The sequence below is a fragment of the Podarcis filfolensis genome, assembly GCF_964270895.1.
Source record: "Podarcis filfolensis genome assembly, chromosome: 11".
Taxonomy (NCBI): domain Eukaryota; kingdom Metazoa; phylum Chordata; class Lepidosauria; order Squamata; family Lacertidae; genus Podarcis; species Podarcis filfolensis.
Window position 1 is genome coordinate 894905 of NC_139613.1, and position 24292 is coordinate 919196.

The following is a 24292-nucleotide window of genomic DNA, read 5'->3' on the forward strand; positions in this document are numbered from 1 at the left end:
TAAAACACACATCGCAAAAAACTGTAAAATTTTAAATGTAAAATTAAAAGCTAAAAAACTTTAAAAAGGCTTTTTGGAAGTCCAAATGCCCCCAAAGCAGTAAATCATCTATTAAAAACAAAATATGTATACGGTAGAGAACAAGCCGTGTGCCGCTGAACAAAATCCTGCTCATTTGCTGTGGCAGAATTACAGAACGGCTTTCACCTGCGGACTCAGAGCTTGGGACAAACCATCCTCTGCAGTCAACAGAAACCCTCTTGGCCTAAATGGGCTCTGAGAAGAAGAACCAAGAGGTCTGCTTTAATTCACGGGCCTTTCTTTTTTAAAAAAAAATGAACAGCAGCGTTTCCACTTATAGCCTTAGAAGATAGTTCAGAGTGTGGTGCAAGATTACTTTTCCTTGCATGCCTTAAGCGGTCATTCTGCCTCGATCAGTTGTGACTGAAGTCAAGGGGTGAGGGGAGCTTTAGAAAAGGATTCCATAATTTCTGGGTCTGGCAACAATGCTGTGTGGAAGAAGTATGCAACATCTCCATCTCCTGGCTGGGTCGCATGAGAAGTCCATGCTAGCCTTTGCTTCAGTACAGATGAGGAAGGAGAGAGAGGCCAGAAAGACTCCACATGTTGTCGGACTCCAACTCCCATCAGCCCAGCCACTCAGGGATGATGGCAACTGTGTGTCAGGAAGAGTTAGAAGTTTCCAGTTTATCAGAGGCAGAAAGCATTCCCCAAGGCGGGAAGGAGAGCAGTGAATCTAATAGAAGAGAGCAAGAGGAACAACAGGGAGGGACCGGCTGTTCACAGGAAAGGCAAGGGTTAAGTTCTAGCTCAGATTGGGAGGAGGGGAGATACAGGCCAGCTCTAGCCAGGAGGGTAGGAAAAAGAGCAGGAAAGCGAAGGGAAGGGTGCCTTCGACATTTTGAGGGTGGCTGGTCATGGAGAAGCAGAGCTCAGAAGGTATCTGAAAGAAGTGACTCTGAGGAATAATATTTAAGAACCGTTTATAAGATTGTTTTGTTAATAATCAATAAAAAGTTATAGAAGAACAAGAAGCGTCCGTGTGGTAATCTGAAGAGGACAACGACCAGGCCTGACACTGTGATCCAACACCATGCTGGATACTAGACAGATGCAGCCAAACGGCGCAAGGAAAGCTCTTCGCCATTTCTTCACTGCCACCCCAAACACCCCAGAAATCCCAGGGGGCTAAAGAGCAGCTCTCTCGGCTCTGAAGGTCTACTGACCTCATCCGACTGCCGGATGGCCTTCAGCTCAATCCACGCTGTCCCAACCATTGTGTCCCAGATCAGCCCTTTGTTCCATACTTCCACAATCAAGCCCAGGTCCAGGCGGCTGATCTCGCTGCAAAGGAGGAAAAGAGACACAACACATAAGCAGCTGGGGGAAAACTGGACCCACACTTTCGCCTTTTTTTTAATGTGCATTCTGATTGCTTCCCAACTGACTGCCTTGTCCCTGTTTTAATCTAAATAGCAACCGTCTTTCAGCTGCAGGTCAAGCCAGACCAAGAGGAGGATCTCCTGGGATCCCCCAGACAGGAGGAGGATGACCAGCCTCTCTCTGGCTGCCAGCCTTAGCACAGACAACTGCAGAGATGCATTTCGGCCACTAGAGGTCTATTCAGGACCACAAGTCAAAGCCTGCTGGGCTTGACTGCAAGATGCTCCTCTAGCCAAATCTCAATGCACAATTTGAAGTTACCTCTGACAAAGGACTCTACGACATGGTAGCCTGAGCCACAGTAGATTGCTCCACTTCTTTTAAAACCCAAGTTCACAGTCCGGACAGATCCCTTTCTCCCCCTGTGATCATCCCTGCCCCTTATTTTGTACCTAAGCTTGCACATTTGCAAGGAATCACCACCCCTTTAAGTAGACCAAGGGCAGGATCCAAAGAAGCAGATGTGCTAGTGCAAGAATTTCTGCTTGTTCAATGCAGCTTCTACCACCTCTCATTGCTCTACACTCCCCACACACCCAATCTGCTCCAGAATAGATTTACGGGGTGGGGCGAGGGAGGCGAGGGAGGGAGGGAGGGAGGGGCAGTTTTGTTGCACAGCCCAAATATCCTACACTAGCAGATCTGTTCCACTGGATACCTCCCTAAGAGCGTGTGCTGTTGGGAAGGGGATGATGTCCGTCTGGAGAGTCCCAGGCAAGGTATTACAAAAAGCAACATGTGTTTTCAAGCAACGCCTTTGCAACTTCCCAGCAAACAGGCAGAGAAGGGCAAATGCTTCTCCTTTCAGTGTTTTTGTTTTAATTATAAATTAACAATATCAACAGTTTAATACGTATTTAAACCTCAAAGGAAAGGAAAAGTCTTCAGAGTACCAACAATATTAACATTCAAAAGAAATACAATACTTACAATGCTCTTGAAAGGAAAGGGACACCATATACCATAAATACAATCATATCCAATCTTTGAAACCCCCCCAGCATTACTTTTTTAATACAGTGATCATTCAATTTAACTTATCAATATGGTGTTTCCTCTCTTGTCTCTTTCCCAAGATAAAAAACATGTTTAAAGTTCCTAATTTCCCAATTTCTCCCATCTTATCCTCCCTGTATGGAATTTAACATAAATACTCGCTTTCCCGTAACTCAATTGGTGGAACTTCATTGCCCCCAGATAGCTGAGGGACAAAACTTGGCAACACGGCACTCCCATTTCAGGTGTGATCTCGACCCACAGCGTTCACTTACAAGAGGAAGTCTTGTTCCCAGCATGGCTGGTCCCCTCTAACGGCAACAGTGGTGCTCTTCACATTTTGCACCTTCAGGGTCACATACGTATTGAATTTATCTAGAGAGAAAGCAGAGTTGTTTCACCTGAGGGTAAATATCTCAAACTCCTCCTTGCCAGCACATGGTATTTGGTGGAAAGAAAACAACTCCCACCAGCTGCACTTCAGCAGAGGAAGGAGATGACAGGAGAGCAGGGGCAGAAGAGAAATTTCCACTGCTACCTCCTTAGTCTTCGTGATCTGGCCCCAATGACTGAAAAAGGCTTCACACAATAAGAAACACTAGCTATGAGTTAAGAACTGCGAGGAGTCCAGGGTGGTGGGTGGAATCTGCTCATTGCCTGGAACAACAATGAAGCTCAGTTTCCATTGAAATGTAAGAAATCAAGTTGCTTTCGTTGCTGATAGCAAAGTGAAGCTGCTTCAGTTTAATACTCCAAGGCTCCCAAGTGTGGTTGCCTTACACTCCTGGAACTTCCTTATACAGAGGTACCTTGGTTTTTGAACGTAATCTGTTCCGGAAGACTGTTCGAGTTCCAAAACATTTGAAAACCAATGTGCAAAGGGTGGTCTGCAAATTCAATAGAGAAATTAGGGGGGAAACTCAGCAGAAGCCGTTCAACTTCCAAAGTGCGTTTGAAAACGGAAGCATTTACTTCCGAGTTTTCGGTGTTCGGAAACCGAGGTACCACTGTATCTTGATGCTTTGGTGAAGCTGCTTCAGAAGCTCTTGAGACTTTTCAGTGGCCAAAGTCAGACCTATAACTGGGCATGGTTTTATTTTATCTTGTGAACTGCCCTGAGCTCTTTGGATGAAGGGTGATATATAAATCTAATAAATTTATTGTTGTTATTTTGTCCAACCATTTTGGATTTTAGAAGGAACTGCATAATTCAACCCTCTCTAGCAACAGGGAAGAAGCAGGCCAGACACTCGGAAGCTAGAAAATTCCTGCCATGCACCACAGCAGAGAGCCAGCCAAGAGGCAATTGCAAGAACACGGATGTCAGCAGGCAGACTTGTTGGGCAGAAGAAAATCTGCGCTCACCTGGTGGCCCCTGGAGCTTCGCTTTCTTTACTGTAAAAGAAAAAAGAGGATGTCAGTTGATTATTCCAACCTCAAGCATTTTAACTCTCAGGTTGTTAAATATTTCGGCTGCAGATAAGGGAGAAAGAAGCCTTCAAGCTACTTTCATTTTTCACAACAAAGGAACCTGCATAAGAGGCCACTCCAATGCTTTGCCCCACTTTCCTTCAGAAAAACGGGGGAACATTTTAGAAATGCTGAAATGGAGAACAAAGCATGTTGTTGTCCAAGGAATATTGCACAGCCAGCACGAATTGGCTCTTGTCCCCCAAAGCCAGGAGTTCTGGATGATGGCTGTGCTCATGAGGAGCTTGGAACTGCGGTATCACAGGGAACAGGAAACCACTTATCCGGGTCCAAGACAACTGAGCACGGCTGGACAGGCCAAGTTCCACCTGCAGCTGAGCCTGCAGGAACCACTGCAGACTTGGAACAGCAGTGCCTGGAGGGCTCTGGGTACAAACTCTGTGTGTGTGTGTGTGTGTGTGTGTGTGTGTCTCCCCTAGTTCACCCTTTACAAGGAAGAAGAACAAGCACGCAGCCAATAGGCAGCCCCACCTGGCTGGTTAGCAACACAGGAAGTTGCCCTACGCTAGCCTTCCCCAACGGGCTGCCCTCCAGATGTTCTGGACTCCAAGAGGATATGCTGGCAGGGGCTGAGGAGAGTCACAGTCCTAAACATCTGGAAGGGCCCGAGTTGGCAAAGGTTCTCCTCACTTTCAGACAGGCATTTTCCCCACCCTGCCTGGAGGTGCTAGGGATTGAATGTGGGGCCTTTCTGCAGGCCAGGCTCTAGCAAAGAGCTATGGCCTTTCAGCTGGGATTCCTGCATTGCAGGGGGTTGGACTGGATGACCCTTTGGGACCCTTCCAACTCTATGATTCCCCATCCCACCCTGGTTACGACTTGTATGGGCAGGTTTATGCAGGCTGCCCCCCTCCACGTTAAAGGAGACAGCAAGAAGAGCTGTGGCTTGCTTGCTCAGTTCTGGCCCTGCCCTTCCAGGAAGCCCAGCACAAAGCCAAAATATGGGTCCCTTGAGCCCTCATAGGCATCTGGGGGCTGACATTTGCCCCACTGAGCCAACTCTGGGTGACCCCAGCCCTTTCCAGTCAAGGCCCAGTCAGCGCAAGTAGCAGAAAGCCCTGATCTCTCCAGAATCGCCCTCGCTGTGCTTAGCGCTGGCATAGCAGGTAAGGGAGCCCTGAAGGGAAGAAAGGAGCCTGTAAGCCCAATTCACTTTCCTCTCTTCTTGCTTCTCCCCCTTTTGCCTGCCTGAGTAAGGAGCTCTGTCTGTCTTCAATTAAGCCACCAGTTGCCCAATTACCAGAAAGTGACAGCTTGCTCGCTGCATGAACTATCCCCTCTCACAGTATAGAGGCATCGAGACAACCCGTGTGTGTGTGTGTGTGTGTGTGTGTGTTTGTATGTGATTCATGACGGCTCCAACTGCAACTTCCAGCACGCTTTTACGCTAAAGCTCTTCCATTAAACACACTCTTTCTTTGAAACCACAGAGCAACTATCCAGCCTTTGGTTTCTCTCTGCCGAAACTATGAGCAGGTACCATACTGTCCAATTAAGAGCAAACCCCTGGGAGTGGGGAGGAAACTAACAGCCACCCTTAACTGTCCTGCCTGACACACAAAAACTGTCCCCCCACAACTCCTGTGCTTTCAAAACTCAGCAGACTGGAGACAATTAGCTCTGCCACATCTGATCTCGTTTCAGACAGAGGAACACGCTGTCAGCAAACCTGGCAGCCCACAGAAAGCAGCAGAGCCCTCTGATAGGAGAGAACTGCACCGGATGATAATCTCCCATGTTGCTGCGGATGCTCAGGTCAGCTGGGGGGGTGGTGCAGAAAAGATGGAAAGAGAGAACACAAGCTGTGGCCTAGATACTGAGCTCTGCAGAGCCACGAGGAACATCTGGATAGGCTCCTGATACAGATGTGCTGCTGCTGCTGATCCTGAAGCAGCAGCATCACACACAGAGTTCCAGAAGAGGACATAGGAATGAAGAAGCAAAAGAAACAAGAAAGAGCACAGCTCTTGCAAATTGGCAAGGAACTGCTTTACTTTTTTAGTAGCTCTTATCTGTCAGGAAAGGAAGGTCTGGAACTGCACATCCGAGGATGGCAAAAGCAAGCCTGGGGAGAAATCCGAAGAGATTCTCCCATTGGACCAAAGCAGGGTCCTGCGAGGCATCCCTAAGCTATGGCCTTCCCTCGCCCGTCCTCTTTCCTGACCCAACACTATGGCTCAGTTTTCAAACAAGTAAATATTTATCCCAAATGCTGAATTAAGATTGTGTGTGTGTGCATGCCTGAAATCAGCCCACACGTCTTCCTCCTTGAAGAAAAAGGATCAGGAATCCAGCAGAGACAGCGGCAGGTGAGTAAGAGGACCAGGAAAGAGAAAAGATCAGGACCTCTTCCAGGAAGTTAGCACACTTGCCTCAGACAAGTGTCAAGGAGTCACCTGCCTGGCCGCCAGTGGTGAGCAAAAGGCCTTCGGGTGATTAGATGGGGAAGTCTTTAGGAAAGCAGGGAAGGCAAACACCCCAACCAGACAACCAATGCGCCCTCTTTGGGGGTGGCCTTCTCCCATAATGCACCTGCCCAAGGACTCTCCATCTCCCTGCCAGTGGAAGAGGTGTAGCAGAGGCCAACTATAAGCAGGCAGCAGAGCCTTGTGGGTTGTGGCACCCAGAATACGGAGCAACCATCCCAAGAGGTACTTCTGGCCCCTTCATTGCTCGCTTTTACGCAGGCTCTGAAAACAGTTTTGTTTCAGTGGACTTTTTTAAAGATAGTCCTCTTTAAAAATGTGGTCCAAATACAGCTTTCAATTATCATTTCAGATTATTAATATTTTATCTGCATTTTTGTGCCTTGCATATACTTGCATTGCAGAAAGGCAGGATATAAACGATGAATAACAATGACAACAATAAATATAACTCTAAATCAAGTCTATCCCACCTTGAGCCACTCACTCCAGACCTTACAGGGTTATGAGGTCAAAATGGGAGAGGGGGAACCTTGAGCTCCTTGGAAGAAAGGGGGGTTGTAAATGTAATTGACTGGGTAAAATAACATAGATACCGGTTACAGATAGGTAGCCGTGTTGGTCTGCCATAGTCAAAACAAAAAATTTTTTTTCCTTCCAGTAGCACCTTAAAGACCAACTAAGTTAGTTCTTGGTATGAGCTTTCGTGTGCATGCACACTTCTTCAGATACACTGAAACAGAAGTTGCCAGATCCTTCTATATAGTGAGAAGGTGGGGAGGGGTATTACTCAGAAGGGTGGTGGGAATGGGTTTACCACACCTATCAGCCAATCCCCGATTCCCACCACCCTTCTGAGTAATACCCCTCCCCACCTTCTCACTATATAGAAGGATCTGGCAACTTCTGTTTCAGTGTATCTGAAGAAGTGTGCATGCACACGAAAGCTCATACCAAGAACTAACTTAGTTGGTCTTTAAGGTGCTACTGGAAGGAAAAAAAAATTTTGATAGATACCGGTGATATAATTAAGTCTGTCTGTCTGTGTGTGCAGGCAGGTATAGTAGCAAACATTTGTACCGGTTGGTAATTTCTACAGATAACAGATGCTTGCTACTGCAAGTGACTTGGCCATGATTTAATTCAGCCATAAAGGATTTCTATCCCACCTTTCTATTTCAAAGAGAAACTCAAGTTCTAAAAAGCAAGAAACAACCAATTTAAAAACACAAAATACGCTAAAGCAGCAGGTCCCTACTCTTTGGATAAATAAGGCAGAGTGGCAGAGGGATTACTTGGCTCTGTGATCTCTCAGCCACAAAGCCCAAACGCCTGTTCAGAAGACACAATTAGCTCCACTCCCTCTTTTTTGTATATTCTTGTTAATCTCCAAAGGCTTCAGAATAAAGCAATCCCTCAGCGCAAGGGTGATTCCTAACAGCACGAAGCAAAGTCAGCTGGAGATATTGGGGCAAAAAGCTCAACTTTAGAACTGGATATTTGGGGGGGGGGGTGGCGGAGATGGAACAGTCAGCGTAGCAAGAGAGAAAGAATGGCCAGATGGCAAAAAGATTATATAAATCCAGGGCATGATTTGCTATTCATTCACCATAATGCAAAATGAATTCTACTTCAGCTGCATTTAAGTACTGTGTGTCTGCAGAAGAGAAAACAAGACCTAAAGCAGGGAGAAGTCAGCGACATGCCATCCTTGAACAAGCTGTTCTCCTGCACTCTTCTCACAAAAGCCATCATCTGAATCATTTTTCCAGCCACGTCCAGAGCAGGCCCACTCTTCTGCCCACAGGGAAGTCCTGTCCCTGGTAATTCCGGAAAGCATTCCTGTGCATTTCCTATACGTTCTTGCTCTCTTCTCAAGCCTGCAGTGTGAAATTCCTTGACTGGGAAGGAAGGAAGTGCCACAGAATCCATCCAAAAACCCTTGCGTTCTCCTGCTCTGTTGGCAGAGATTTTGCTTTCCTGCCATCCACTTAGGCTGAAGTTTCAAATGAACTTTCTTAAAGCACAAGTGCACCAGAAGAACAGGAAACATGAGCAAACAGATTTCCAAAAAAAGCGGCAGTTTCCTTTCATTAGAAAGGAACCTCAAGGAAGAGGAGAAGAGCATGCCAACGCCACCTGCAAGGCTGCTGAGCCTGGGGTTGCGCCAGGACAGTCGCTCCTTCCATTTATGCCATCATGCCTTGGGGTGACAAATCCTTGAACACCAGTTACCTCTCATTTGGACACAGAGTCAAAATGACAGTTAGAGCATAGGTTCAGGACGGCATTCTGCACTTCCATAAGGAATCACAGCTCAACTACAGTGGTGCCCCGCAAGACGAATGCCTCGTAAGACGAAAAACGCGCAAGACGAAAGAGTTTTTCGTTTTTTGAGTTGCTTCGCAAGACGAATTTCCCTATGGGCTTGCTTCGCAAGACGAAAACGTCTTGCAAGTTTGTTTCCTTTTTCTTAAAACCGTTAATACCCAGGGAATCCGTGCTTCACAAGATGAAAAATTCGCAAGACGAAAAAACTCGCAGAACAAATTAATTTCATCTTGCGAGGTACCACTGTACTGTGGAACCCAGCTTCCCACAAACTCATTTTCCAAAACACATTGCTACATGATAGCTGAAGAGAGACCTCTCCAATACAGTCATACCTCATGTTACATTTGCTTCATGTTATGTTCTTTCAGGTTACGTCGCGTGGTGACCAGGAAGTACTGGAAAGTGTTACTTCTGGGTTTCGCCACTTGCCCATGCGCAGACGTGCAAAATGACGTCACATGCATGCGCAGAAGCGCCAAATCGCAACCTACGCGTGCGCAGATGTGCCGCTGCAGGTTGCACTCTTTTCATGTTGCGAACGGGCCTCCGGAATGGATCCCGTTCATAACAGTAGCATTCTGGGTATTTAAAGGTTATTTAGAGGATCAGAAGAAGATATGTCAAGTTCATTTAACAAAGAAACCGCACTGTATATAAATCTAATAATGAATAATATTTAAAATAAAGCCAGGCCTCAGTCAGAGCCATTCTAGAAAGGGTTCAGCTCCCCGGCTACTCGAAGGCAGCTACAGACCAGCCACCGATACTTAGCTTGATGTGATCTAACTTCTACTCCTAGCAGAACTTCCTCTCTCTTGCCTTGTGCTGGGCTGCATTGGCCAGGCCTAAAAATGTTGTACGAACAAACCATACTCTGAAAATTCTCTGTTTCCTCCTCCCCCTAATTTCCATTTCAAAATTAAAAATAGCCAGGTGCAAAAGAAAATCGATAACTTTGGGGAATCTACCTTTCCCAGTATCTTATTTTGCCCAAACACTAAAAATATCCTTTCTAGATAATACACTCATCAAATTTCTGGATTTTTTCATTCAGTACTTCCTCCGGCAGAAATGTTTTTGCTTTAATATGGGAAACTGATTTGGTTCACATCATGTAGGAGGCCTTCGGCAGCTGGCCGTGAACGAGCGTGACAAATCGGATATTATGGCATAAATGAGAATGTGGCTGTTACTGAAGAAAGTGTGATGTCCGTGATGAATCCTTGCAGAAGGCTGAGAGGCTCGGCAGTTCAGTGAGCCTGAAATCAAGGGCCACAGCTAGAGGCTTTTGCGGGCAACTGACCTTTTCCGGTTCAACCTCACAAACAGAAATAAATCACAGAATCCTCTAAAGACATTCTCTTTTTCAGCTCTGTGCCAGAGGCCGTGCTCCAAAAGAGGAAGGGCTGCTGGAGATGCAGCCACAAGTGGCTCTCAGTCTAGTGGGACAAGGTGGAAGCACCAGACAGGGAATGAGGTCCTTGAGAAAGATCCTGCCCACAGGAATGAAAGAGAGTGGGCAGCCGTGGCCGGAGGAACAGTAGCTCAATGGCAAAGGAAGCAGATGCTCCAATCCCTGGCCTCTCCAGTTCAAAGGACCAGTAATTTGAAAAGCCTGTGCTTGAGGCTCTTGATAGCTTCTCCCAGCATGAGAAGACAACAGGGGCAAATAGGCTGGCTTGGTATAAGGCAACTTCCTACTGTTGTAAGACAAAAAACTGCTCCCTTTCCCTTATGGGGTATCTAAGAGCCCGTATAGAGTCCTTACATAGGTTCGCTATCGGAAGGAGAAAATAACAGAGGCCAAGCAGAGAATATTGAGAAGCAAAGCGGCTAGTAAGCCTGATCTTTATTAAACTCTTGCAACAGGGTCCCCACGAAGGGAGGGAGGAGAGAACCCAGAACATTGGTGTGCAAGCCCTTAAATAGACTTTTGAAATTGCCCACCCTGTAGCTCAAGACCACCCCCCAAAACATCATACATACATCACAGAAAGAGGTGGTCCCCAGCAGAGGCGTAGGAAGGTCAGGTGGTACCCGGGGCAGAAAATTTCTTGAACCCCCCCCCCCCACTGATTTTTTTATTTTTATTTTTTGCCGGCAAAAATAGTTTTACATTATTCCATATTTTCTTACAAAGGAGTAATAATAATAATCAACTCGGGCTCAGGGCGGCTAATATCAGACACATAACATTGGTATAAAATCAAATAATAATTAAATTACCTCCTAAAAAATGTCAACATCAAATTAAAGTCTAATTAGATGGCTTTCCGCAGGGTTAGGGTTGGGAACAGTAAGTGCGCCACTGAATTGAAATCTCAGCCTTCATGACATAGGAAAAAGGCCAAGTAAACAGCTATTTTTGTGGAGGAGGGTCAATATATTAACTGATATGCATGAAATTTCATATATAGCTATATAATCCTTAGTGTAGTAAGATAAGACCTTTGGAGCAGGGATTTAAAAAAAAAGTTTTTTTATGAACTGCCCTAAAAAGGTAAAGGTACCCCTGACCGTTTGGTCCAGTCGACTCTGGGGTTGCGCACTCATCTCGCTCTACAGGCCAAGGGAGCCAGTGTTTGTAGGCAGTTTTTCCGGGTCATGTGGCCAGCATGATTAAGCTACTTCTGGCGAACCAGAGCAGTGCACGGAAACGCCGTAGGGCAGTAATTGTTCCTTGATAATTTGTCGCCCCCCTCCATGATGGCACCCGGGGCGGCTCACCCCCCCTTCCTACGCCCCTGGTCCCCAGCAGAAATTTGAGTGTGTTGCTTCTCTCCTGTCTGCCAGGATACCTGATCATGCCTTATCAGTTGCCTTTTCTGGGTAACCTGGCCATTCCTTGGGAGATGGTAGATCCTTAGTTCCTGAATCTCTTCCACATATTGAGAGTGTGCTCAGCTTAACAGATACTTGCCAGGCTTTATTTACAGGGAGGTGTAAGCAGCCCCCACAGTCCAAAGACCATTGGAAAGCTTTCCCCTGCTCCTTCCTCCTTGCAGAGAAATATTTGAGGTCAATTTGGGAGAGTCAAAATGGCTTCTGGGGGTTTTTTGTTCTCCTCTACTATTTCAGACACGTGGTTTGTATACTTATGTATGTGTTTGCCTTGTACATTTATGAACATTTATTATATATATATATATATATATATATATATATATATATATAACCTTAGAATTCCTATGACACTATGTTCCTGTCCTTCCTGTAGCCATGGAATCAAGCTGAGAGTAGGTAACCAAGGCTGGAAGAGTCCTCAGAACATCAATGAGCTGATAGCGGTAAACTTTCCCTGAGCAGGTAGCTGCCAACAGCAGGAGCTGTGGCTTTGGTTCCACATCTAGGCTACAGACCCCAGCTGTGCAATCAGACCTTTGCTTCAAGCCACATGCAGCTCTTCCAGCGACTGGGACCTGGTCTTGCAAGCACTGGCAGATTCAGCATCTGACCCTATGAGACTCCCTTCTGGGGGTTTTTTGGTCAGTTGTGAAACGGCAACCCCATTGCCAATTTGCTCAACCTTCCCCCTCTGCCTGGCCCAGACCACACCTGCATCATGGCTCAATGGAAGAGCACAAACTGTCCATGGTTCAATCCCTGATTGATTCCCTTATTTATGTAAATATTCCTATTTAAAAGATCCAGGTAGCAGCTGGGGAGGCCCTTTCTGCCTGCGATGTGGCAGAGCCCTGCCAGTCCAAGGGAACATGGCTGAGCTAGGTGGAACAACAGCCAAGTTATGTGGCAGCTTCCTGCGATCCTCATCTCTGTCCACTGCCCGGGAGTCAGCTAGACCAGAACCGTCCCTTGCCATCCATAGGCCGACTTTTTGTCCATCTGAGCTGGCACTGAGAATCAGAGGCAGGGAGGGAAATGGATGAAGCCCATCACTGGTGAGCTGTGATTAACTGTTGGCTATTTAGGAAAAGCTGGGCATCCTTGGAAGCATCACTGGAAACCTGACTAAGGCTGCCTGGCACACTGGTTCTTACCACTGCAGGACCCCCTGGGCAAGCACCCCCATGACTCCTTTGGGAGAAAGGGAGGGATATAAAATTAATTAATTAATAAGCACGCTTCCATCAACTGGTCAGTTGTGCCAAGATACACAACTGGCATGCACACAGCAAACAGAAAGCTCACTTCCTTATTACTAAATAAAGTCCCCATGTAATCTCATGAGGTCACAAGCACTCTAGACGCTTCAATGTGTTCCCTACCACGACTGGAGCCGACTTGGAATTTTTTGTTTGTTTTCTTAATTTTGTTGTGCATGAGCTGCAGGGTTTGAGGGTTCGGCTGATTCCTGCTGTTTCCCCCTCAAGAATCATCCTTAAGTTTCTGCCCAGCTGCTGGTTTGAACTGAGCACTGAGGACAGGAATGAAATCTCTAATTCAATCACTGAGATTATGGGATGTTAATCCTGCTGACGCTGGCAAGAGAGACAGGCCATTCTTTCAGGTGACCTGCTTCCCCAAACAAAAAAAAAAGTGGAGGGGAGGGGAACTTAAACTGTAATTTAGGCCATTTTAAGGAATGGGAATATCCCAAGAAGATTCTGCTTTGAAAAGCACATACAGTTATTTCTTCAAAAAGCAATTAGGAAGTCAATTTCATGCCCAGAACCATGACTGCCCCACAGTCCATACAATCCTCCTCCCTGTCATCAAAGCATGTGCACGTTAAATTCTAAATTGAATTCTATTTTAATTTGCAACTTCCCCTAAGGAGACGTTTCTGATTAGATTTGGTTTAAAGTTAAATCCCTTTGTATTGGAGAATTATTTGCTCATGAGAAGCAAGCCTTCTCTGACAAGACAGTCCTGCAAATGTATGGCCTTCTCTGCCAAACTTCACTGACTTTATGCAACCGGTTGGAGCACAAACCTTGCACATTCGCGATGGTTTGTGCTCATGATGCTATCAGGGTGGTCATGTGGGATCGGACTTTCAACACTGTATTATTTTATTGTTGTTAGCCGCCCTGAGCCGGGCTTCGGCTGGGGAGGGCGGGATATAAATAAAAATTTATTATTATTATTATTATTATTATTATTATTATTATTATTATTCGTACCTGCAAATGTTTTGCAGCAGTCGTAGAACCGTAATGTTGGAAGGGGCCACCAGCATCATCTAGTCAAACCCGCCGCAATGCAGGAATCTTTTGCCCCATGTGGGACTCAAACTCACAACCCAGAGATTAAGAGGCTCATGCTCTACCAACTGAGCCACCTAGCCTCACACGGCTTCACTTCCAATCTCTAACTTCCTGCTGAACTTTTACACCACAAACGCTCAGGTTTATTATACTCCTGCTTTTGTTGTGCGGCAGCCCCTTCGGAAAGCAGTTGTGTGGTGGCACTGAGAAAGTGTGGCAGAACACCACCAGTGCACTACTATTGTGTCAGGAACACATTGCAGAATAACCACAAACACGCAACAGGCTGGAGGGATCCTAGAGTCCCACAGCAGACGAAGAGCTAACCTTTGATTCAGACATAGCCAGTGACATGCTGATAACCAACAGAAGAGGAATAATATTTGCACCTAAGTAGACTGCCTTTTCTATACCTCTTCTAGGTATAAAAGTGGGGCAAGCAGAAATTTGGAAAAGGAGAGCAAGGACTAGCTTGGGCTTTTGCTCAGCAGGACTGAGAGGAGGCCATGGGCCACTTGGCTCCTTGCTCTTCCAGAAGAGGGGCAGAGGGGGGCACAGGTGCTATTTGCCCCCCAAGGTGCCTGCGCTGCCTGTATGCAACAGCCACACGCTCTAGGGCTGCTTCCACGCCTGCCCTCTGCAATTGCCACCCATTGCCACGCTTTCCCACCCAATTTCAACAGATCATCCAGACCTCACTCTCGGCTCAATGAAGCGCCCCAGACATCTCCCATTTTTGAGACATTTGTAGTGATTCTTTGATAATAAAGGTACAAATGCAGCCCTGGCTGTGATAATGGGGACAGGCACATCACTGCAGAGGCTTTTAAGGGCTCCTTTGCCTTTAAGCAAAAACTTCCTGCTTCGGGTTCAGTCCATTTTATTGCTTCCTGGTGAGCGCAACTGGGGGGATTAGCGATAAAAAGATGATTAACTGTCCTTCCAACAGCCTCTCTTAATTGCCCCCAGTTCTATTCCCACAGGAGGAGGTGCACTTTAAGGACTGGTTTCCTCTTCCTCATTTTTTGCAGTGATGTTTTTCCCCATTAAAAAAAATCCAAAGGAGAAGAATGAGAAGAAACGGAGGGAGGGAGGGAGGATTCAATTAACTAGAAATGTTTTAATTAAAGCTGAACACTGACGCAGGTTGGCCTTGCCGTCGACAAAATTATATTCATTTTCCCGAATACTGAATCGGATACTGTCGTTTTAATTACTGCACAGAACTCTCAGATCAAACTCTCAAGAGGAATCCTCTTCAGAGCAAAAGCTTGGCCAACTTTATGAAGGTGCCACAGAACAAAGTTTAATGGTGAGGAGCAAACAGATGAGCTCATTGAGCCAGCAAACAACGTGAAGTGGAGAACACCTTTTCATTGACGACAGCACAATAGGAAGTGATAAGGGGAGGAAGTGAGGGAGAGACACACTGCTTGGATTCTGCAGAAGCAGCAGCCAAAGAAGTGATGGGGAGGCATAGGAGCAAAGGGGCTGGCCTTGTACTCAGGGTTAGAAACTGAGATAGAAAAGTTAGGCACAAAAGGGCACCTTAAACTGAGGTTATGGGTGCAACAGCGGAATGTCTAGGTGCGCTTTTTTAATAACAAGAATACAAACAGAAAATGAATGAACTGCAGCTAAAATACTATGTTCTTTTTTCACATGCTCTAATCCTTCCCCTGCCCACCCCCCTAATATTCTTAAGAAGGTCTCTTCTCCAGTCTTTGAAGAGTAGCTGGCAGTGGGGAGGCAGAAAAAGGTCCCCCTCTCCTTCCACTCTGAAGTTTTAATCTGAAATCTTAGGCGCAGGACTGCACCCAGAGCTCAGGAACTACTCACGCTAAAGAAATTCCCTGTTGCAAAATGCGCCTAGAACAATGGGAGTTTCGAATGCTGCTTGCACTGAGGGAGACCCCTGGTCCGCCCATCTCACTCCTCCTGCCTTTGCAGCCTGCACTGACTGGCAGGGGCTCGGCAGGGTTTCAGGGAAGAGTTGCCTCTGCATCTCTTCTTATTATGTTTGACTACGGAAAACTGTAAAGTGTTGGCACCTGGAGCTGAATGCCGGCAGAAGCTGAACTGACACAGGCACCGTACCGGAGCAGCCCACTCTCCCTGGACACAAGTACCCTGATATTGGGAAGCTTATGCTTGTTATGGAAAATACATGCGGATAAGCAAGGCGCCTGGCTCTTATCCAGCTAAGGTTGTGTATCTACAGCAGTGACCAGAGGAGGAATGACCGCTGTGAAGAGCAAAAAGAGAAGAAACGCCCTGGTGCATCTGCAGTAACACAACCGGGCACCTTCCTCTGCCCCAGCTGCAACAAACATGTCTCTCCCGCTTTGGTCTCTGCAGCCACGGCAGGTGCTGCAAGCTCCCAACACTTGGACTTCACCCGCAAAGGGACAAATGCAAACCACAGTGGAGATGCACTGAGCCCTGTTCGCTCTGATACCTCAAGGAAAGATTACAAAATCTCCAGAGGGAGGAAGGAAGGAGAGTCTGGGGATAAAGGATCTCAGGACTGGCTACAGAGAGAGCCACCCAGAGGGAGGGAAAATAAAAGGATTCAGTTCTGAGGGAGAGGCGTAGATAGGGAAAGGGCTGGGGTGGGAGAGGGACAGAGACAGAGCCGGGCTTGAGATGAGAGCTGCATCCGAAATGGTTGTGGACGTGGGGGATGATTAATAAACCAATCCAAAGGGCAAACGGGGAATATCCTGTCATGCCCCCAAGTTTAGGACATTCTACGCCTTTCCTCAGCAGAGTTTATTCTCCTTTGAGAAAAATAAGTGGCTCACTGAAACATAAACTCCCGTATTCTTCGCTCTATAAGACGCACCAGACCACAAGACGCACCTAGTTTTTGGAGGAGGAAAACAAGAAAAAAAATATTCTGAATCTCAGAAGCCAGAACAGCAGGAGGGATCGCTGCGCAGTGAAAGCAGCAATCCCTCTTGCTGTTCTGACTTCTGGAATAGCTGCGCAGCCTGCATTCGCTCCATAAGACACACACACATTTCCCCTTACTTTTTAGGAGGGAAAAAGTGAGTCTTATAGAGAAAAAAATACGGTCAGCTTTAAGAAGAAAAAACAGTCACAAACTAACATGATGAGAGAAACTCAAGACAACAGCGTAAGGCGAGTCTGAGGCAAGAAGAGACTACTGGTCCCTCCTAACGGAACAGGTCCTCAAGGGAGGGTCTGATCCCGGAGCAGAGCCCACAAGCCCACCAGACCCCAAACCTCCAGCTGACCCAAGGTATAAAGCTCTAATAACACTAGAAAACGGCCAAATAAAAAATGGGTGGCTTTGTGGTTTCTGCAAAAAGAAAGGAAGCCTCATTAAAACTTCTGCATTATACACAGGTGAGGCTGTCCCAAAAATGTAAGGAAGTCAATCCCAATTGTCGAAGGGGAGGCGCAGTCAAAGGTATATATTTTCATATGTGGTGGTGGAGTGCCATTGTCAAAGCCTTCTGGAAGGCTGTCTTCTAAGAAATAAGCTTGATACACAACAAAACAACGGAAACGTCCCCTGCACTAGCACTACTTGGGCTTAGGATCCTGTCTGCTCAGAAGTGTCCTAAAGATGACCCTTAGCCTTTCTACTGACTGCTGCTCATCTGGAGATAGCCAGATGTTGGAAAACCAGTGTTGGGCCAAACATTGATTCTTGGTATAACAGAGTCCGGTCAATAGTATTGGCTGAGAAACTAACATGCCAGGTGAGAGCCGCAAAGGGCAAACACAATCCACATCCCTTTTACAACACATGTCAAATGTTTATTGAGTAATGTACATAAATTGTTCAGACTAGCAGGATTCCACCCAGGACTCATGGGAAAATGTGGCATGATCTCTTAGAGCAATCAAATGATACTTTAACACACAGCATGATAAAATTCTTTACCTGTTGTTTACTGTTGCAACAATTGTTTTCTCAAAAGTTATCTTCTGTACCATAAAAATAAATAAAAATAGTATTAAAAAAAACAAGGCCCCGGCGTTTCACTTACAGAAATTGCCCATGCACCACTTGCGACCAAGGGAAAATGCCCGGGTGCCAGGATGGTGCCCAACGTCTGTCCCATCTGGAGGCGCATCCCTGGGGGTCCTTGGATCTGGACCGACCTCACCCACAAGCAACACATCCTGTCGAATTCTATCCGCGATATTCTAGCTGCACCATCAGAATGAATTTCAGGAACCAGATACAGTGGTACCTTGGGTTAAGAACTTAATTTGCTCTGGAGGTCCGTTCTTAACCTGAAACTGTTCTTAACCTGAAGCACCACTTTAGCTAATGGGGCCTCCTGCTGCTGCTGTGCCGCTGCCACTGCACGATTTCTGTTCTCATCCTGAAGCAAAGTTCTTAACCCGAGGTACTATTTCTGGGTTAGCGGAGTCTGTAACCTAAAGCGTATGTAACCTGAAGCGTCTGTAACCCAAGGTACCACTGTAGTGGTGTCAAAAAAGACAATTTTAGAGCCGCCTGGCCCCCAAATGCCAAGTAGCCATTCTGTTTTGGTGACTGTAACCCTGGTTTGAGGAGCCATTTGGCACCTCGCTTATACAGTGGTACCTCTGGTTGCGAACGGGATCCGTTCTGGAGGAGAAAAGAATGCAACCCACAGCAGCACGTCTGCACACGCGCGGGTTGCGATTCCCCACTTCTGTGCATGTGTGTGATGTTATTTTTGCGCTTTTGCGCATGCGCGAGCGGCGAAACCCGGAAGTAACCCTTTCTGGTACTTCTGGGTTGCTGAGGGAAGTATCCTGAAAGAACGTAACATGAAGCGGACATAACATGAGGTATGACCGTATACCAGAGTTTCTAACACTGGATGAGAGAGAGGCCTTAGGTGAGGGTTTGCCTGATGGAGAGCTGCTTCTGAGTTGAGTGGAACATCCACCCTGAGGAGGCCATCGACAGCCAAAAGAAGGAGCCTCGCAGCTCAGATAGGAAGAGCGGGTTGAGGGTCTGGGAGCAAAATGGAGGGATGAGTCTGAGCCAGGAGAGGCAGGTGCTGCAGGAAGACAGACTAAACCGGGGTCTCCTTCCAGGCAGGAGGGGAGATCTTCCAGAAAGAGAAGACTCCCAAGACCCCCTGGGTCCATTAGAGTAACGGGAAGACCTCAGGGAGGGGCATTGCTAAGAGGGTGGGGAACTGAGGACAAATGGCCCTCGCTTAGGAAGACAAGTACAGTGGTACCTCTGGTTGCGAATGGGATCCGTTCTGGAGCCCCGTTTGCATCATGAGTAGAACGCAACCCGCGTCTGCGTGGGTCGCAATTCGCTGCTTCTGCAAATGCACGTGATGTCATTCTGAGCGTCTGCGCCTGCACAAGCAGCGAAACCCGGAAGTAACCCGTTCTGTTACTTTCAGGTCGTCGCGGGACGCAACCTGAAAAGACATAACCTGAACCAAACGTAACAAGAGGTATGACTGTATGAAGCTGTGTCAAAAGCATTTCACTGCCACACCTGTTGCAACTAAGTAAGGGAATGCAAGTGAAGTAACAGAAACGGAGTGAAGCATTTCAGCCCCGATTCCCCCAGAAATCCTAGTCAGGCTCCTCTTGAGCCCAGGCGCAAAGAACTAGGCCCTCACCAGGTGAGCACAACCTGTTCCTATCTGTCATGAAATTTCATGGGAAATGTATTGCACGCTTGGTTACAGTATCACCATTTAAACGACCTGTTTAAATCAGATTTTAAAATGGGTTTTGTGAGTCAAACATCTCAACGAGACAGAGACCTGCCAGACACTACTCTTAAAGTGATGTCAAAAATGCACAAGATGCTCTCAGAATGGCAAACAAAAGATGAACAAGCAAAATCCTCTAGGATACCTTGGGCAATAGATGTAGGACGTATTATAGAAATGTCAGCACGGAAGCAACTGTGGAATGCAGACTTGAAATTGACAGCATGTTTTGGGTTAAAGGGAAATTATTTGAACATGATTTATAGATGGTATTTGACACCTAATAGATGAGCAAAAATGTATAAATCTGAATCGAATATGTGCTGGAAATATAAAGAGAAAGAAGGTACCGTACCTTTTTCCATATGTGGCGGACATGTAAGAAGGTAAAAGTCTACTGGGAAATTATATATTATGAGCTGAAAAAAATGTTTAAGGTTAATTTTTCTAAAAAACCAGAGGCCTTTCTTTTGGGGACAATGGGATTAGAGATGCCTAAACAGTATAAAAGTTTATTTCTGTCTGCAACCACAGCAGGCTGTGTGATGTTAGCACCAAGATGAAAAGAAGACAACGTCCCGACCAAAGAAGAATGGCAACAAAAACTACTAGAATACGCAGACATGGCAAAACTTACTGGAAGAGTAAGAAACCAAGACGATAGAGTTTTAATATAGAGCAACAATCATTTATTGTATGTTTACAAAATAATTGTAAACAGATCAAATCATTCACAGGACTGATGTAAAGATGTGCAGTGAAATAATATTGAATATATGGAATAATAATAATAATAATTTATTATTTGTACCCCCGCCCATCTGGCTGGGTTTACCGTACTTTTATGTTTACCGTACTCTTCCATGTATAACACTAGGTTTTTTTTTACTAAAAATAATGTTAAAAGGGGGGGATAGTCTTATACATGGGTGCAATCTCCCCCCATTTTATCAATTTTGAGTCCCCCCAAATAGGGGGCGTCTTATACACAGGGGAAATGCGGTAATTTGGAAATGCAGAAAAAATGGTATCAAAATTAGAAACAGCAGAAAGAGGGGGAAGGAGGTCAAAATAAGATACTGGAATTTGTAGTGAAAAATCTTTTTTCTTTTGTTGATTTGCTGTAAAATGAAAAAAAAAATTAAAAAAATTAAGGAAATGTATTGCACGAAGAGCAGATGGTATTGGGGAGAGAAGGAGGCCGCTGGGACTGGCTGGTCCTTCAGCTGGTTCTGTCTTGACTGTGAGGGTGACAAGAGCTATGTGGCCTCCATGCGGACGCTGCCTGGAGGAGTTTTTAAATGGCACTTGCCCTTCAAATGCTGCCAGCCGGACAAGTGAAGATTCACATGCAACTCTTTGCGTAAAGCATATCTTTTCATCACAAACAGCTAACACAACCCTCCAGCCATGGGTTATAGCCAGAGTTTCTGCAGAGTGAAAACAGGAAGACTGTTGGTGCCTGGTGGTCCATGTCAGTGACCGAAACATGTTGCCCCCCCCCCCCGTCATGTCACTCTTCTTTGATTACTCCCTTGCATACGCTCTTGTTCCAATATTAAAAGTATTCTACAGACCCTGTAGTTTAAAACTGAACTCTCTTTTTAAAGGTAAAACTCCCCAAGCACTGGCAGCGCATAAATATGCATGACGCTCAGGAGCATCTACGTCAAAACCCAGTTATCGCTAACAAAATTGATGGCCAGTTCCAAAAGCAACACCCTGCAGCCGCGTCTTCTCTCTCCCTTGGGTTTATTTCAGAATGGTCCACCCATGGCGAGCTCCAACACTGCCCCCCTCCAACCTCTAATGGTGGCAACGGGGCCAAAACAAAGAAACAGTTAAATCTCCTGTTCTTGAAGAAACGGCAAGAGGAGAAGGATGTGGAAAGACAATTATCACTTTTATCCCAATAGCAAACTTGTTCTCCATGGGGTGGATTTTATGCAGCCAAAACAGCACCATCAATAGACGAGAAGGAGGCAGTGGCAGGGAAACCTCACGCAGGGTTGGCCCAAGTACAGTGGTACCTCTGGTTGCAAACGGGATCCGTTCCGGAGGCCCGTTCACAACCTGGAAAAAAAGCAACCCGCGTCTGTGCACGCGCAGGTCGCGATTTGCCACTTCTGCGCACGCGCGTGACATCATTTTGTGCGTCTGCACATGTGGCGAAACCCAGAGGTAACCCTTTCCAGTACTTACAAATCGCTGCGGGACGCAACCTGAAAACGAGCAACCTGAAGCAAACGTAACATGAGGTACGACTGTACAAAAAATATTTAAGGGGAAAACATGTGGTGTTTGGGTGTCCCAAAAACCCCCGGAATGGGGTGGGGGAATGGTGTAGTTGGATACCGAATAGGACACTGAACACTTGGTTGGGAATCATGTAGAATTCTCCCACAGGGAAGCCTAGAACTGCTCTTTGCAGCCAATGTGGAAGGAGTTGCTCAAGCTGTGGAACTCTTGGAGGAATGAGGGACCAATGGTCTGTTTGGGCTGGATTTGGTTGGGAGGGGGACTATCACAGGTGCCCGATTTGTCTTGGTGGAGGTGTTTATATATGGCACTGTCTTTCATGTATGGTTTGGATTAAGTTTCATCTTGATCTTTTAGATGTAGATATAGTTACGGTAGCTATATAGTTGTTCCCATGAGTTTGTTTTTAAGGAGTTTCACTTGTGTTTGTAGTCCACATGACAAAAGACACCATTAATACATGTTATTGTAGTTTATGTTCTTAGCTGTAGTTCTGATGTTTTATTAGTTATGGTTTCTTATTATGATTGATAGTTATTTCCCATTTGTTTATTTTATTTAACTATTTGCTAAAAGAAAAACATCATTCCTCTGGTGTTTGCTATAAGGATTTGGGCTGAGTTAGGTTCACCCTGCCCTGGGAATCCTGGATTGGGAGGCAGTATTTTGGGGGTGGGCGTAAGTTGTGCAGTTTCCTTCCCCCCGAGGTCCATTGGGCACCTTCACTGTTGGAGACCTACCTGTCCCTGGGGTTTTTTTTTCTGGGCACCTAGCTTATACACCTGAGTTTCGAAAACTGGAACCAAGCCTTTGCAATGTAAAAACTACAGCTTGTGCATCAGGTTCCTTTATTCCCATTCTTTTGGAGGGGTTTCTTCTTGTTTACCACCCTTTGTAAATCACTTTGTGCATGCAGCATTTTTTATTCTGCTCAATGACTGGAGGTGGTCCACAAAAAAACACTGTATTGTAACCTAGAAAGCTAAGCAGCAGATTTTGAAGAAAAGGTTCTGCCTAACCTCTGAAACATAGCAAGGCTCAGGAGCTCCTGTAGACACTATCCAGCCCCCCTCCACCCCACCCTCGCAAAAGCAAGCTACCCCTGGTAAGGCCTCACATATCCTTGATGTTTCCACGCACTGAGACTGTGCAAGGCAAATAAGAAAGCAACAAGTCATAACCTTGAAAACAAAGAAGGCCCTCTTCAGTTAAGGAAGCACCTTTCTCCCCGCCCGCCCCCCAGGTTAACAGAGCAGAGGTTCAGGCATGGGGGAGGCAGGAGGGCTGTCTAGCTCAAGCCACATGTGAATGGCTATAGTTGAGTTCAGAGTTAGATAATCACTGATTTCAGCAAAGCATCTGCTCCTCTTAAAACAGCACTGCTCAGAAATATGCAGATAGATGCCGAGAGTGCTTATTTTTATAGTGCTTTGGCCAAATCCTATTCCACTCAGCACTGCCGTGGCACAGGGAATCTGTAGACTTCTCTCTCTCTCACGGCGGCAGATGCAAGTTGGCAAGCGCAACAATGAAAATATTGAACGCTCAAACAAGGAAGCAGGTGAAAAGAAACCATGTGCATTTTGCTTCTCTGCTCACTGGCGGTTTTCCAGTGGCCGAAAAGTTCAAGCTGTGCAGAATAAGCACGACATATGCCCATCCGCTGCTTTGTCAACAGACAGGCTCATTATACACTGAGATAGGTGGAGTATTCGTCTGACACTGTATAAGGAAGCTCCCTATGTTCCAAAGTAACAAAACCACAAGAAATCAGCAGCGCACTGTGAAGAAAGGTCCCCCAATTTAGCCAGCCACTTCACACGCAGAATTTCCAGACCCACAGCTGACCTAAAAGCAGCTCACCAACACGGCTGTCACGCCCAGCATCTACACACCTGTCTTACCCATCTCCAGAAGCTCCCCACATAAAAGTGGAGAAGGTAATACAATGGCAGCACGTTCTCTTCCCCTACTTCAGCGCATCATTTGGACAATCGAGGGACAATAAGGCTTCAGCAAGCGCATGATATAGCCCTGGCACACAAAAATCATGCAGACTCACATGGGATTTGTGACTTTTAAGGATACTGGTATTCTTGGGTGACGTGTTTGGTTTTTCTCCACCGACTCCCACTTTGCAGCAACCAAGTGCTTAAAGGATGAGGAGCCTGTGGCCCTCTTGATGGAGTGGGCTGACAACATCCATCATCACTGGCCCCACTGGCTGAGTCTGATGTGAGTGGGAGTCTAAAATAAGCCCTCCCCCCTTTCTTGCCTTACAGACTAACAAGTTCAGCCCAGCATCCTTTCTCCGACTAAGGTCCAATTCATCAGATGTGTGTTGTGGGTATGCGCATACATTTGTACAGACCCACATATCTACAGAACTGCCACATGGAGGCTGGAGCAAGCTTGTTTTCTGCTACTCTGGAGTGTAGGA

At 46.2% G+C, this 24292-nt stretch overlaps 1 protein-coding gene across 13 annotated transcripts in view; it reads right to left on the reverse strand.

The window, feature by feature from the left end:
- UNC13B (unc-13 homolog B) overlaps window positions 1-24292 on the reverse strand; it is a 156013-nt gene that overhangs the window by 130254 nt on the left and 1467 nt on the right. For all 13 annotated transcript variants that reach the window (XM_083575437.1, XM_083575433.1, XM_083575446.1 and 10 more), the window contains exons 2-4: window positions 3826-3855; window positions 2736-2835; window positions 1248-1365 (exon numbers count right to left, since the gene is read on the reverse strand). In XM_083575437.1, coding sequence (XP_083431563.1) covers window positions 1248-1365; window positions 2736-2835; window positions 3826-3855 — 248 coding nt within the window. The remainder of the gene's footprint in view (window positions 1-1247; window positions 1366-2735; window positions 2836-3825; window positions 3856-24292) is intronic.